This window comes from Capricornis sumatraensis, chromosome 14 (genome assembly GCF_032405125.1).
Source record: "Capricornis sumatraensis isolate serow.1 chromosome 14, serow.2, whole genome shotgun sequence".
Taxonomy (NCBI): Eukaryota; Metazoa; Chordata; class Mammalia; order Artiodactyla; family Bovidae; genus Capricornis; species Capricornis sumatraensis.
The window spans coordinates 33574771-33591369 of NC_091082.1; the positions used below are offsets into that span (position 1 = coordinate 33574771).

Consider the following 16599-nt stretch of genomic DNA (forward strand, 5'->3'; position numbering starts at 1 on the left):
GTCCCGGTTGCCAAGGCAGCCACCCGACGAGGAGGCCTCGGCAGGGAGGCGGGAGCGCGCGTCCTCCTCCTCCGGGACCCCCGCGGTCCCCTCCCGGAGGCCGCGCTGACGTGTCGCTCGCGGCCTCACAGCCCGGCGGGCGCCGCCCCTCCCGCCGCCGCGCGGCCCCCGCCCGCGCGCCCCGCCCCGCGGCCCGCGCTCCGCCCGCCGGCGCCCGCCCCGGCCGCGTCCTGCGCGTCACCGGCTCCGCGAGGTGACCACAACATGGCTGCGGCGCCGGCGCTGCTCTTCTGGCTGCTCCTGCTCGGGCCGCCTTGGCGGGTGCCGGGCCAGCCGGAGCAGGACCCCGGCCGGCGCTTCTCGCAGCTCAAACTCTGCGCGGACGAAGAATGCAGCAGTGAGTGCCGGGAGGGCGGCGGCGGCGCCCGGGCATCGCGGGGGCGGGAGCGCGGCCGCCCCGCAAGCCGACCCGGGGGGCGCAGGCCGGGAGGGCGGAGCGCGGGCGGTGGGGGAGGGCGACCTCCGGGTCCCCGCGGCTGTCCGCTCCCGCTCTCCGGGCGCCCGGGCCAGCCGGCCGCGGCGGTGGGGGGTCTCTGCCTCCCACTTGTTGCCAGCCTTTCATTTTTCCTTCGCGGACGGAGGCGGGGGATGGTGTGAGGGGTTCGGAGGTGGCCCCCGGTCTCCCCGGGGGCCGCTCGCAACGTCCCCTCCCCCGGCTCGCCCCGGCTCCGAGGGGAGATGGGGTTGCGCGCCGCGCGCCCCGGGCTCCGCGCGCTGCCGGCGAGCGCTTTCCTGCTCCCGTCGCCGGGTCCTCGCTGGGTGCAGTCCGGGGGCGGATGCGCCGGGACTCGGTGGGCGGCCTCCCTGCCGCAGGTTGCTAGGGCTGGGAAAAACCTCCCTGGCGCAGCCCCTTCGCCCCTCTGCTTCAGTCACATTCGGGGCTCGGACCGCCTTTTCAACAGGGATTGGAGTTGAGGTTTGGGACGAGCCCGGAGTCCAGGCATGCGGTGTGTTCCAAGGTCTCCTCCCCGGCTCTACCTCAGTCCTATCATTTCTGTGCTTGGAAGGCTCCCGCAAATAGCCCGGAAGGAAGGGCATCGGGAAGGCCAAAATCTTGTCTCTCGAAAGAGGCTGAGACACTGCCAGTCTCAGCCTCTGGTACCAGTCGTCTCTAATGCGCAGGAAGCGGAATTGTTCTCTAACCGAGAATTCGGCGTGGGCTGGGGGTAGTGAGAAGGCCAGAGATCCCCAGACTCAGAGGAGGAAGATTGTTAAAGTGAAAATAATAAATACCCCAGGGGTTTTATAAATCCAAGCCAGCTTGAGCCTTGATCAGTTACCTTGTTGGGCTCTCTTCCTGTGTGTTTGCCTTGGGCCCCTATCATCGTTGTGGTCTCAAATAACCTTGTAACTTACTGACAACCATTTAACACAAGGTTGTTCATGTGTTGTAATCAGTGCATATAGAAAAACATTCCTTCTGAGGCCAAAGCCTACAGTTTAGCTATTTAGATTGAAATCAGTGTTATTCGAAAACAAATTTCACAATCGGACGAACCGGAGCACTGCTACATCATTAGGGGAAAGAAAGGAGGCAGTCTTGGATCTGTTTAAGCCATTCCTAGAGGTAACCCTGAGACTGATGTAAATAAATGCTACAAAAGTGGAGCAACTTCATCAGTTTTTTCTGCAGTTTTCTCAGAGTAAGTCCAGGTTATTAGGAAGCAGTGTTGGATATGGCCAGTGTTGGCTATGCTCAAACACTATCCTGACTGGGTACCTCAAAACCAGTCATCTGGAAAATGATAACATCTCTAATGCTTCATCAGTATGGAGACATGGTGTTAGAAGGGCCCATGGGTGTCACGTAATTGGAGAAATGGCGTGTGTCCAACAAGTGTAGCCAAAGGCAATAGCCAGCAGCTAGAGCAGGCCCGGTCCCGTGTTGTTTTACATAAAGTGTTTGTTTAGTGAGGTGTGTCCATGTTAGCTGTCCTTGTGTGCCTTTCAGATAGCTGCCCCACAGAGTGCATTATGTTGTCATCTGATTTATTATTATACCTCTGCAGTGATCTTCCTCTTTCCAATTCTGATAGGATCCCCAGTCTATCAATTTAAAAATTGTCCATCACCTTCAACTTTGCCTCTCACCTAATTATATCTGAATTAGAATGCTGACATGTATTAAAATAATCAGCTTCAAAGTCCAAATAACCCCCTTTAAATCTGTGTTTGTCCCTCAAATATGTATGTAAAGATACATCTTAAGCTACTTATTGCCAGTTGGCTTTTAGAACAAGTGTTATTTCCGTTTCATCCTTCCCTTTCTCTGCTATTTAATTGCATTTGTTATCTCATTTGACGAGAAGGTGTGAATTTGGCCAACAAAAAGAAAAATACCGCTTCTATCAATTTCTAGATCGAATATAGTTTAAGTCCTGCATGTTAAGACTGAAGGTAACTACTGGACAGCTCTCATGGTTTTGCTTGTCCCTGCTACCTACGATTTTGCTTATAGAAACAAAGCCTGTTTGCCCACTTTTGATTTTGTTTATAGAAATAAATAAACCTCCTTAATGTTGGATATATTCAACATTATATGATTTCAGAAGATATTATCTTATGTGATTGGATCCATAATTGGGTATGATATCCTCTCTCATTAATTTATCCAGATACTGACAGAGCAACTTGACTGCAAGTGAAGTGGAAGGTGTTTACTGTTACAGAGTAGCAGTTCCAACCATTTAAAGATAGGGCCTTTTAGTGGTTAGTTCAAGTTAATTGACCTCTTGGGGGTTCTTGGGTGCTCTCCCCAGTTACCTGTTACCACTGCATGTAGTCATGCTCACACTAGTCACATCTGTGCTTGAATTTACCCAACTACAAAGTGAAGCTTTTTATAATTATGAAACAGCAAAGACTGAAAGCTAGATGGTTAGAGAGGGAACCAAGAGTTTCACTCAAGACCAGCCCTGGGTGGCAGTGGACGCATTGCTTTTTGTTTCCATTATCCATAGAGGAAAACGGGGCAAGTTTACCTCTTTCCTGCCTACTTGCAGGGGGATGTCCTGATTTATAACGATACAGCTCTATAGATGCTCTGAGCATATGAGTTGAGGCTGATTGGTTTCAGAGAGTAATGGAGAAGCTTGATTGTTGTTTACAGTGGATTGTTATGTTTCCTGATAAATCAATATTTGAAAGTTGAATCCTGATACCCATTTTTTTTCCCCCCTCTTTCTATACAGTGCTAATGTACCGGGGTGAGGCTCTAGAAGATTTTACAGGCCCGGATTGTCGTTTTGTGAATTTTAAAAAAGGAGACTCTGTATATGTTTACTATAAACTGGCAGGGGGATCGCCTGAAGTTTGGGCTGGAAGTGTAAGTAAAAATTTGACATAATTTTCTGCCTTTTTATTGACTTGTTTAGCTGTAGATTTAAATAGCTACAGTTTCTTGGGGTCTTTGATGGAGTTAACTTGTCCCTTCTGCTTGACTGTGGAAAAAGGGGCTTGTTCTGTGTCCCCTGCTGGCATCAGGCCTGGTGCAGAAGAGGGTCTCCAACAGAAGTGAACTGCTTCCAGGTGCTGCTCCTCAGAGTCAGGCCTTACCAGCCACAAGTGCTCCATACATAGCAAATAAGGATGTGGTGTGTATATATATACACAGTATTCAGTTCAGTTCAGTTAGGTTCAGTCGCTCAGTTGTGTCCGACTCTTTGCAACTCGTGGACTGCAGCTCGCCAGGCCTCCCTGTCCATCGCCAACTCCCGGAGTTTACTCAAACTCATGTCCATTTAGTCACAATAGAGTATTATTCATTCATAAAAAGACTGCAGTCTTGCTATTTGCAACGTGGGTGGATTGGAGGGTGTCGTGTTAGTGAAATAAAGTGAAAGTGAAGTTGCTCAGTCGTGTCCGACTCTTTGTGACCCCATGGACTATATCCTACCAGGCTTCTCTGTCCATGGAATTTTCCAGGCAAGAGTACTGGAGTGGGTTGCCATTTCCTTCTCCAGGGGATCTTCCCGACGCAGGGATTGAACCTGGGTCTCCCGCACTGCAGGCAGACGCTTTACCCTCTGAACCACCAGGGATAGGGCAAAGACAAATACTGTACGTTATCACTTATAAGTGGAAGCTAAAAAGTAAGACAAATAAATATAATAAAACAGAAGCAGTCTCACAGATGCAGAAAAGAAACTGGTAGTTACCAATAGTGAAACCTGAAACTTCACTTCACTTTGAAACTTCTTAACTTCATTGTTTCAAAAAGGAAGGATTGGTGAGCATTAGACTTAATCCTGTAAAATATAGGCAAGGTAGTTTTCTTGCCTGGAAAATCCCATGGATGGAGGAGCCTGGTGGGCTGCAGTCCATGGGGTCGCTGGGAGTTGGGCACAACTGAGTGACTTCACTTTCGCTTTTCACTTTCAAGCGTTGGAGAAGGAAATGGCAACCCACTCCAGTGTTCTTGCCTGAAGAATTCCAGGGACGGGGGAGCCTGGTGGGCTGCCGTCTATGGGGTCGCACAGAGTCGACTGAAGTGACTTAGCAGCAGCAGCAGCAGTGTTTCAGGCATTCCTGTTAAAGAGTTGATTTTTTAAAAGAATTTTTTTCTAAACTGTTAACATACCTAATCATGTGTGCCATTTCTGTTAAAAAAGCAAAATGTCCTTTTTGCTGTGTGCTTTCCTATTTGTTTGTTTTGCCTGCAACTGCTGGGGCATCCTTTTCCTGCTCTTTGGACACTTGCTCCCACAAGTTCTTCCCAGTAGGTCTGTTCCCAGCCAGCTCTGTGGGTGTGGGGATGGCGGACATGGAAATCAACGACTTTGTCATGCTTTGATGTTTTTAATGAGGTGATTCACTAGAAGTGACCTGATTGGGAGGCTTATGAGCTATTGTCCTTTCCTTTCTGTGTGATGTGTTGCCTGATTATTTATTGAAAGTAGTAAGAGTCCTGAATACCCTAAGGACTGTCCAAACTTAGAGAAACACTCAGTCCCCAAAGTGAACGTTTTCATTCTCTGTAAATCAGACAACAGAAAGAAAAGCTTAAGAATCTCCTATTGGGAAAAACAGATTTATTTTGCTGGTGGTCCAGATTCCTACAGAGGAGTCCAGTAAGACCAGCTGGTCAGGTACAACCTTTCTATTTAGGCAGAATCCCAGTTGAATGGCTCAGTGCTGAAGAATCTGCCTGCAGTGCAGGAGATCTGGGTTTGATCCCTGAGTCGGGGGGAAAGGCTACCCACTCTAGTGTTCTTGCCTGGAGAATTGCATGGACAGAGGAGCCAGGCAGGCTACAATCCATAGAGTCACAAAGAGTCGTACACAACTGAGCAACTAACACACACACACACACACCAGTTCAATCACCATATTCAGAAGGGAATCTGTTTTGTTCCTTTAAAGTCTATTGCATGAAATTTCTTGATAGGCTTTACTCTTGGAATTTTTTTTTCAAGTCCATACCATTTTTGATAAAGTGGTGAAATTGGAGCATGTGGGTAAGGGAACTTGACTTTTCACTTCTAGAGAGCCTGCCGATCTTTCTGGTGCCTGACTCTGACCCTGGCTTTGCAGGGAAGCCCTGCCCTCAGCTCTCAGCCAGAAGGGATCTTTGCTGTCTAATAATCGTTTAGGTGGCGATTTGTTTGCCCTGCTCGTGTGGCATTCCTTTTACTGCCTTGTATCGTGGTTAATGTGTACTGTCTTAGCTCTAGTAAAGTCAGAAACTCTATAATGGGGCATGTGTCTTACCCATTTTCCTTGTGAATATTTCCTTTCAGGGAGCAGCACTTGTTTCCATTTGTCCCAAGGGTAGCTTATATAGATTTTGTTCTCTTGAAACAATATTCTTTTCCCAAATCAAATCAACAGAGATGAGATAATGGAAGCAAGATTAGATATAAAAGTTACCTTCAATCATGAGGGCCTATGATTCTGTGTCTTTTTGTCAGATCCTAAGAAACCTACGGGACCTATTTGATGTAAAAATATATGGAGTTTTTTATGACCTGTGGTCTCAGTTGACAAAGATCACAAGATAAATTTATTTCCTTTCTCCACATAGCTCTGATTTCTTTCCCTTTTCTAGATTCTCTTAATAAACTTTTCCAGAGAAGGAAAAAAGTGTATTTTCCCTCAGCCTCCCCTCTCATTTCATGATTAAAAACTCTGTCTCCTGAGCTTTCAAGATGGTTCTTGTTTCTATTTCTTAGTTTTCATTCTGCAGCTTTTTTTTTCTTTTGGTTCTTTAGAATTTTATACTTTAACTGCCAGCGTAGCAATGTAAAATTGCACTGTCTTATCTAATCTTCAAGGCAGTGTTCTTGTAAAACTGGCTTTCACAGAGTTGCCAGATATAACAAAAGCTCTCATAATGCGGGTATTTTAGGAGTTAGTGATAAGATACCCTCTTTTTTTTTCTTTCTGTGCATTTGATCTGCATGTCAGCCTCCTCCTCTATTGATTGGGAAGAGATCTGCTACTCCCTTTCAGACTATAGTTAGTAAAAGACAGTGTGTGTTTCTCAAGAGGACACACAATATATTGATGATAATACCTTTTAGTTCTCCTTGGTGGCGCAGTCAAGAGGCTATCTGTAATGCAAGAGATCCGGGTGGTTCAATCCCTGGGTCAGGAAGACCCCCTGGAGAAGGAAACGGCAACCCAACCCAGTATTCTTGTTGGGAAAGCTGTTAGTGCTGTAGATAAATGGGATTATCTTCTATCTTTACTTGCATGAAACTAAGCTTGCAGTGTAGATTAGTATGAATTTTATTTTCTCCCACAAAACTTGAAAATCTAGTTTGGAAAAAGCTAGTGCAGCCCATGGTACCAGTCAATATTTGCCTTTTGTTGTATTGGTCGTGCATTTCAGAAATGTATTTTTTTTGCTTATTAATATGTCTAAGACCTGGTTTATGAGTGATGCTGTGAAATGTACAGATAAATTCTTGTTGGAGGGTATTTGGAATTGTTTCTAGCCAACTTTTATTTACATAGTTTTAATCGCATAATATACACTAACTTTCTCTTGTACAGATCTTCTAGCTATTTCAGAAATCTCACTGTATGTGCCCTGTGGTTAGAATTAGGCTGAATATTGAAAGAAAAATTTCAGTGGTTTTAGAAAAGTTGTCCTTACAACATTCTGTACTAAATTTATATTGGAATAATAACCTCATAATAGCAACTATCTATCTCTTGTGGTTATATCTACCTGTCTGTATGTTTCCTCTCACTACTGAGAAGTCTCTCGTTTATGTTTCTTATACAGAATTTTGATTGATACTCATTTCTTCTGCTGTTTTTTAATGTAGGTTGGGCGTACTTTTGGATATTTTCCAAAGGATTTAATCCAAGTAGTCCATGAATATACTCAAGAAGAGCTGCAAGTTCCAACAGATGTAAGTTGTGGATTCTGTTGTTGTTGTTCTCAGTTATAAATTGACTTATAAATTCACCAATTACACCTAATTAACTAATTTTGAATACAGTCATAAAAAAATTAGTGTTGGGGTTAGGGTTACACTTAATTAACTAATTTTGAATGTGTTTTGATCAAAAAAGGAAAAACAAGTTAACATCTATGTATCAGATTTTAATTTATCAGACTGTCTTTAAAGAAAAGAGAAGTTTGAAAAGAATTTATGGGAGACTTTGTATCAGAATCTGATAGTTCTACATTGAAGCAGGTGTTCTTGTACAAGGCTGTGTATACTTATTCAGGATTTTTATTTGCTGCTTGATATGAGAAAAAAATGAAGAATTCAGTATCTTTGTATTTAGTTATTAAATTTAGGAAGTAAATAATTTTTTACTTCAAATTACCAGAAGTAATTTTTTTTTTTTTTTTGCTTCAAGCAAGATGAGAAGTTGTCTCAATACTCATTGAATAGCCTTTAGACATTTCAAGTATATAGAAATCAGGTTAAATTAATCAAACCCTAAATTATATATTAGGCCATAAGGTTTTCTTTTGGACCCTTTAATGATTTAAGGGATTAGAGTCATGGGATAGATTCTGGAAAAGGGAACCTGAGTGTTTCACACAAGGTGCAGCCTCGAATCTGCAAGGTCCTGACTGCGCAGTCTGGAAAGCATTCATCCAGGTGCACTAACTTAAGGAGCTTTGTGGTGACAAGGATTTTGTGTTCTAGGATCCTCACTCCAGCTGATTATTTTCTGGAGTTTTAAAATTAATGAGAATTGAAACCCACCTTCAAACAGAAATCTAGCAACTCTTTGGAGTCGCTGTGAGAGCGTGCAGACTGCTGGCCTGGGGCATGTATCAGCTGAGCTCTGCTGCATAGATGAAGTCACAGAGCCATCGCTATTCTCGAAACTTTTTGTCTTCCCAAGGGTCATAAAATCAGCCTGACTGCCTGTTAGTCCTTGCTCCTAATGAGGATACTGCTGGGAGGGAAATACACGCTAGACAGCAGCTCGTGGGTCATAGAGACCTCATTTGTTGGGGAGTCCGCCTTCTTGTCACACCTCTCACTCCATGCTTCCCTCAACATGAAGAAATGGCTTAGAAAGGCACGTGGTGAGCAGAGGAATCATTCGCTCCTGCCACACTTGTCCGGTCTCTCCAAGGACTGTGAGAGTTTAGTTAGGGGAAGGAAATTATCTTTGTTGGTTTTTAAACTTTTCCCTCTGTTTAATGACCCCTTTTATGTCAATTTGTTTACTAGCAGAGGTTAAAAAAAAGTATTAGGTTTATGGGTAGTCTGAAAGCAGATCTCTTTGACACCTAATCAGAACCCTGATTTAGAGTAGGGTGTATCCCTCACTGAATCTTGTCTTCAAGCCGTACTTGTGATGGTTAAGTGGGAGCCCCTTGACACCGTTCTTTGTCTCTCGATATTTTTACTTCCCCTGCACTTGTATTTCAGTAAGATGCTTCTTAAGCTGATTTAACTTTCCCAGTCCAAGGAAAGTATAAGTCAGGAATCTGCTGTAGACCGAGAGCCTGTCAGCAAGGTGGTACTGCCTGTTTCCAGCTAGGGAAGCAGGAAAGTACAGCCTAGAGGGGAGGATGATGGAGATGCTGGGTGGTCTTCCAGTTTCTTCTGGACAAACTATTATGGGGTAAATTCCCAGAGCATCAGGTATAAATGCAGGAAGGGGGGGAGGACCAATAAATGATGCCCTACTATTCCCTACTTGTACTCAGAACAAACTGAGAAACCCAGCAGGCAGGTAGATGGACACCAGGATGTCACCATCTCTTACTGATAAAACTTTTGGGAGAACACAGCTCAAGTGTGCAGAAATTAATGGGCTTTTGAATATGGCAGTCTAGAATGAGACAGACTTACCAGCCACATGCAGAGCTAGCCAACCAGGGGGCTCTCCTAGTGGACTGTCCCTTATAAAACTGACAGCACGGAAGAGAGGGTGTGTGTTCCCTCCAGCCAGGCCCAAGCAGAGAACAGGGGTGGTGCAGGACAAACCCACCAGCCACATGAGTCATTCCTCCTCAGGGAAAAAGAGAATGAAGGGAAGCCAGGAACATCACTCGGGTAGGAGCCCTTCCTCATGGAAATACGAAGCCAAGGGAAAGATGGGGGTCTATCCTTCTATCTCCTGACTCCCCAGGGTTGGCACAAAAGCCCCTCCAGGGCCAAACATGAATTTGCAGTCATCTCTGTCATTAGCGTGGGCAAGCACTTGTTCTTGTGACACTTGGTTAGTGACCCACTAATGTTTTTCTTTGCCTTGCAGGAGACAGATTTCGTTTGTTTTGATGGGGGAAGAGATGATTTTGATAATTATAATGTCGAAGAACTTTTAGGGTTTTTGGAATTGTATGATTCTGCCACTGAAGATTCTGAAGAAGTTAAAAAAAAAACTGCTCAGCATGTGGAAGAACCTCCTGAAGCATCTAATGAAAGTGACGCTGAACCTGAGCCAGGAGAAGCCAACTCAGAGGAAAGTGAAAATGTATTCTCAGAAAACACTGCCGAACTCAGGGAAAGATCTGAGGCTCAGAAGAGCCACCCCCAGGTAAACAGTCAAACAGGTCATGCTCAGGGAGAGCGAACTTCATTCGAATCTTTTGGAGAAATGCTGCAAGATAAGTTAAAAGTGCCAGAAAGCGAAAACAACAGAAGCAGCAATAGTTCTCAGGTCTCGCACGAGCAGGAGAAGATCGATGCTTATAAACTTTTGAAAACAGAAATGACTCTGGACTTGAAAACCAAATTTGGGTCAACTGCCGACGCACTTGTATCTGATGATGAGACGACCAGACTTGTTACTTCATTAGAGGACGATTTTGTTGAGGATTTGGATCCTGAGTATTACACAGTGGGAAAGGAAGAAGAGGAGAATAAGGAAGACTTCGATGAGCTGCCGTTGCTAACCTTTACAGACGGAGAAGATACGAAAACTCCAGGGCACTCCAGAGTTGAGAAACACCCAACAGAGAAAGAGCAGAATTCAAAGGGAGAGCATAAAGTTGAGGAAACTCAGCCCCCAGGCATCAAAAAGGGTGATGAAAAGATACCAAAACCCCGGGAAGATACTATCTTCTCTGATGTTATGGAAGGGGAAGAAAACGCGGACACAGATGTAGAGAGTTCCGATTCAAAGGAAGAGGGTGACCCATTAGTCATGGATAGCAGATTGGGGAAACCACGACCAGGAGATCATACTGACCCTGAAAAGGCAGCAGACAGCCTTGTGAATGTAGAAGTCCGCAAAGCAGACAGTGACAACGACCCAGAAGTGGGCGCAGGACTTCACATGAAAGGCAAGGGGTGGAAAGTTGAGGAACCCAAGAGGGACTGGGTGCAGCACGAGGTAGGGCTAGAGGACGAGACGGAAGACCACCAGACTGTGCACGGGTCTTCTCAGAGTGGCCACCTCAGCTCTCCACCAGCTGCTGAAAAAAGCACAGAAACATTAAAATCAGCCTTTGCTAACCAAGAGAATGACCTGAAAGGAGCAGCCGTTCACATCTCAAAAGAAATGCTTCCTGAAGAAAAGCCCTCAGGGCGGAGTTTGGAAGGTGCCTCAGAGAGTGACTCAGTCCCGCAAGCAAAAGCAGCCGGGAATCAAGGGGATGAAGGAAAGACGGGACAGGAATCTGTGGGTGTGGCAGCACCCTTGGGTGATCATCAGCGAAATGCTTCCAAAGACAGCACGGGGGAAGTAGACGGTTCAATAAGTGGACCTAAACCACATGTGCTTTCAGGGGAGCATCCAAGCGCAGAACTTATAAAGGATCGGCTTCTTAAACTTCAAAATCAGACTAGGTTCTCCTCTCCAGATGACATGGGCTTGCCAGGAGGCCTGGAAGAAGAGGGTCCCATTCTGGAAAGAAATCTTTCTTGGCAACAAGGAGGTGTGGCTGCCACAGTTAATAAGCAAGTGAGCGAGAAGAGAAAGCTCTCTGAGGAAGAGGTCACCAGGGTCACCAAGGATGCCTCGGATGAAGGGCAGGAAGTAGGAAAAACAGGCCTAACCGATAGCACAGAAGGACGAGGCTTCCACCCAAAAGAACCAAACCCAGAAGATGAAGATTACAGCTCTGAAGAACTCCTGGAGGATGAAAATGCTCTAAGTGCAAAGCAGTCTAAAGAAAAAAGCCCTGAGATTCAGAATAAGAGGTTAGATGTTGACCTGCAAAACCCTGAAAAACCTGTTTCAGGTGCCATTAAGACTGATCCAGAAACTGAAAAAAACAAAGAAGAAACTAGTCATATGTCGGAAAATGAAAGAACAAATGAGACTGCAGGTAAAGGGGTAGACAGTCTGGGCAGGGACCCAGGTGGCCCGGTGGAGGAAAAAGGAAGCTCGCCTGTGCATCAGAAGGTACAGAGACCCTCTGAAGGAAGTGACTTTGCTGGCAAGAAAGAAAATCAGACTCCAGAGCTAGGGGAAGCGTCTCAGAAGAAAGATCCTGATTATCTTAAAGAAGACAACCATGAGGGCCACCCAAAGACCTCAGGGCTCACAGAGAAGCCTGGGGTAGAACCCTCGAAAGAGGATGACAAGGATGAAGAGAAATTCATGGACCCGGGGAGCCAGGGGTCTGCTTCTGAGGACCATGATGATGACCCGTTCCCCTGGGCTCCACATGCCCCCGTGCAGCCTGAGGAGAGTCTCCATTCGGAGGACTTGCCCATAATCAGCAGCTTCTTTAAAAATCAGCAGTCTCTGCAGCGATTCCAAAAGTACTTTGACATCCACAAGCTGGAAGCCATGTTCCAGGACATGTCATCCAAGCTGAAGTCAGCGCAGCATGAGAGCCTGCCCTATAACATGGAGAAAGTCCTTGATAAGGTCTTTCGTGCTTGGGAGTCACACATTCTGACGGAGGCAGAGACCATGCTCGATGCTCACGCGACGGAAAACAGAGACCTGGAAACAAAGGACAGTAGCATGTTTGAGGAGGCTGCAGTGCTCGATGACGTTCAAGACCTGATCTATTTCGTCAGGTACAAACACTCCACAGTGGAGGAGACTGCTCCCCCGGCAGCGGCACAGCCTGTAGAGGGAGGCTGGGATGGACCAGCGGAAGGTGAGGTACCTAGCTGTGGCCTTGAAGGGTTGGGCTTGAGAAATAGGCATGGGGGCCCTGGGGCTGCTGAAGTGCCTCGTGCCTGATCTTTGAAGCTCTCTCCACGGGTCCCAATGTGCCCAGAGGTGAGGGGCAATGCAGGGATGTCCACACGGCCCTGCCTACCTTCTCTCTTTAGGCTGGAGTATAGATAAATATTTCTTGATCCACTTTTCACTTAGACAGTCGAGACCGGTAGCATCCTCTGCAGGAAACTTTATAAAAAGAAAAAGACTCGAGCAAGAAAATGGTGTACAAAGTAGACCTGGTGACAGATTACCAATTTCATGAAAGCGCTTTTTGAACACATTTTCTTCATCATGAAATAACTGCTGTCTGTCCAGGGATGGACTGGCATTAACTTTTAACTCGATGCCTTGCCTGAGTTCATGCCCTCTAACATTCTTCTTCTTTTTTTTTTTTTCTTAAGAAAGTGTTTGGTTGGTTGGTTGGTTTTGTTTTTTGGCCACACTGAGCGACGTGCAAGATCTTAGTTCCCTGACCAGGGATCGAACCCAAGCCCCCTGCAGCGGAAATGCAGAGTCTTAACTACTGCACTTCCCCCCTGCCCAGCTTTCATCTTCAGTGGATGCCATGTTCTTCCCTGCTCTGTTAAGGCAGGCACTTTGGTCAGTTAAATTCTACCAAGCCCTTGAGTTCTTGCATTCAGATTCCATTCCAACCAAGGAACGGAACCAGGATGCAGAGCCTCCTAACACAGCACTTGACGTAGAAGCCATTCTGTAAAGAGCGACTGGACCGACCCTGAGGCAGCACCCTAGAAGAGTTGATTCCTAGCTCCATGCTCTTTCCCCTGTCCCCATACTTCTGAGATGGAAGGTATACAGACTCTTAGGTATACTTTGAAGAGATCTGAAATGCACCTCGGCGAGCTGCCTTTGCATGTCACGCCCTTCCCTGTGCCAGCTCTGTGAAGCAAGCCTGCTTCTGTGTGGAGGAGATCCTGTTTCTTCCTTGTGGAGTCGATGTTTCCTATTTCTGCTCTTGACTAGAATTCCCTTTTCCACATTTTTCTGTGTGGGCATATGTTGGTTTGCCAAGGGAAGTTAGGTTCATTGAAGTCCCTACAGGAAAGATATTTATGAAATGCTTTGGGATCAGGGTTTCTCCATGAATTTTATCATGTAGATTAGATATTCATGATGTGAGAGAAAAGCAACTGAAACTCTTCTTTCCTTGCCCAGTTTTGCCCTGTGGGGTGCCAGCACATGGAGGGCAGGGTGGGGGGCCACGGAGTTGTGTGCTGGAGGGGAACTTGTCATTGATCTTTGCCAGCCCAATATGTTCTTCTCTCCTGTAGACCCACAGCCACCACTGGAGGAGAACTTCCCACAGGAGCACACGGAAGTTCCTCTGATGCAGATTCCCAAAGAGCCCGGCCATTTGGCTCAACCCATGACCAGGGACATGGGTACCTCAGGAGTCACCCAGAAGCCGCAAACAGAGGAAGATGGAGACCCAGGTAACACTTGCTAATTTTTCTTTACAAAGTAGAAGCCTGTCCTAGAGAAGACCTACTAGGAAGTTTGTTGATAAAAGTAGGAAATGGAGGGGACCATAACACAGGCATAAATGCATTTAAAAAGTAAGAAATCCTGGAACTAGCAGAGAAAAGCAGGAGTCAAGACAGATGGAGATCAGTAATAGCAAGCAGGTCAGAGACTATAAAATCTACCAGCCAGTGCTTGGCGGGCATTAGCTTATGCGAGTAATGGAAATCTAAAATACTATTCTTAAAAGGTCTTATGCTCAAAAACAGCAGTTTTCAGCCAGACCAACAGTGGGGAAACTCTGGGCGTGGAGACCAGCGATCTTGTTTAACAATCCCTCCAGGGAATTCTGACCCGTTGGAAGTTAAAGTTTGAGAACTATTGCTGTGTGTCTCAAATTCTGTTTCCCTCTGTTCTCTCCTCCACCCCACTCCCAATAGAGTACATTGTAGCTCAGGTGTTTTGTTAATATGCTACCTCGTCATGGTAAAACTTTTAAAACTGTGAAGGGGATGTTCACATCTAGATATCCTTATACTATAATAAGATTAGAGGAAACAGTGCAGAACCTTGCCGGATGTAACAGTCCAGTGGAGGCAGAACCTTGGGAATAGTATCAGTGCTTAATCACCGAGCACGGTAAACATCCAGTGGGACAGTGGCAGATTTCATTTGGATTGAGAAAGTTGTTTTCAAAATAAAGATTTTTTTTTAATTCATTTATTTTTAATTGGAGGATAATTACACTGTTGTGTTGGTTTCTGCCATACATCAATATGAATCAGCCATAGGTATACATATGTCCCCTCCCTCCCACCTCCCGTCCAAAACAAGGTTTTTAAAAATGCAACCCCAGTATTAGTATCAACAGCGTTCTAATTTTTGTGTAGCTCACTCATTTTACTGATAAATCAGAAGAACAGCCGATTTGTGTTATTTTGTCTATCCAGTATTGTGATACAACATCATTACTGTTTTGTGTTTTTAGAGGTTGTGGTCTCTAACCATAGGTAGAGTCTTACCCTATGATAGCACAGGCCTAGCAGCACTGGGCTGCCTTCCTGACCACCTCAGCCCTTCAAAATATAGGAGAGGTCACAGAAGGAAGAGGAATTCAGCTAATTTGAGAAGAAATGGCATATCAGGGGTCTCTTGTGTTCCAGAGGATATTGCGTTCATATACAATACTCTGTACTTCTAAACTCTTGTAACTCAAAAGTGTTCTCCTTGTTGAGAATAAGTCACATACCGATAAACTTGATACCCTCTTGTTCAAAAATGTTCAGGTTTAGGAAAGATTTTGCTTGCAGAATTAAAAGCAGATGTCTTGCCTCATCCTTTAAGTCGCACCGCAGAGTGACAGCTTCCTTTAGAGGCTGAACTGTGAAAGTGAAAGTGCCGGTCGCTCATTCGTGTCCGATTCTCTGCAACCCCAGGGACTGTAGCCCACCAGGCTCCTCTGTGTCTGGGATTCTCCAGGCAAGAATACTGGAGTGGGTTGCCATCCCCTTCTTTAGAAGATGATCTTCCCAAATCTCCCTTCATGCATCTCAGATGAGGTGCTGACCTGCTTGGGAAAACTTCACCAGTGGTCAGATTCATAGGTCAGTAGCAGTGGAGTCTTAGGGTTGGAAGACATCTGCGTGGCAGCTAATCCTGCTTCTCATTAGTTACTTCTTGGACTCCTGGCTGTTTATAAGAAACACCCCAGGCCCCCCAAACTCCTGAATTTCCTTCCCTACCACCACCTCATGTAGAGATCCTTCCAGGCAGAGGTAGAATTCGACCTCTTTTGCAGAGCTACACCAGGCCCCTACCTGTAAGCAGTTCCCTCTCGTCTCTTGGTGTTTGCCGTCCTCCCTTGTGTAGCCGTCATTCATGCATTCAGTGCCTGCCAGGTGCCAGATTCTGTGCTGAGCATGGGTGCAAATTTGCAAACTGACACTCTTCTCTTTCTCATTGCCTGAAGTTTCTAATACAGTGCGTCACCAGCACTAGATAAAAGTTTGTTAAATGTGATAGTGTGTCTATAGGAAAAGCATAAAATTCTCTGTTCCTCAATCCCCGTGAGTCTGTATTATTCAGACAGCAGTTGCATTGCCGGGGATGTGATGGAGGGATTGCTGGCAGGTAGATTGGGTCGGAAATAGTGTTCATTTTATAATTGAGGATGTGATGGCTCTAATGGGGGTTCTGACATTTTTTAAAAAATATATAATCATCTTCATGAGAAGCACATATCCAAGCAGAGACTAATATTCAACGGGCACTTGATAAATATTTAAAATGAAGAGAAACGAAACTTATTCTGAAGCTTAAATAAAATATTTGCTTTCTCCTTCAACTTTAGGGATAATTACACCAGAAGGCACTCCTGTTGATGTTGTTGATGCCCAAAAGCAGCTGGCAACAAATACTGAAGAACCAGCAAGTGTCACGCCTCTGGAAAATGCAATTCTCTTCATATACTCACTCATGTTTCATTTAACTAAGACGGTAAGT

General features: G+C 45.5%; 1 protein-coding gene across 3 annotated transcripts in view; it reads left to right on the forward strand.

Annotated features, from left to right (window-relative positions):
* Positions 1 to 264: 264 nt before the first annotated feature.
* Positions 265 to 16599, forward strand: part of MIA3 (MIA SH3 domain ER export factor 3) — a 55947-nt gene continuing 39612 nt past the window's right edge. For all 3 annotated transcript variants that reach the window (XM_068986506.1, XM_068986507.1, XM_068986508.1), the window contains exons 1-6: positions 265 to 397; positions 3252 to 3385; positions 7335 to 7421; positions 9745 to 12547; positions 13908 to 14069; positions 16448 to 16593. In XM_068986506.1, coding sequence (XP_068842607.1) covers positions 265 to 397; positions 3252 to 3385; positions 7335 to 7421; positions 9745 to 12547; positions 13908 to 14069; positions 16448 to 16593 — 3465 coding nt within the window. The remainder of the gene's footprint in view (positions 398 to 3251; positions 3386 to 7334; positions 7422 to 9744; positions 12548 to 13907; positions 14070 to 16447; positions 16594 to 16599) is intronic.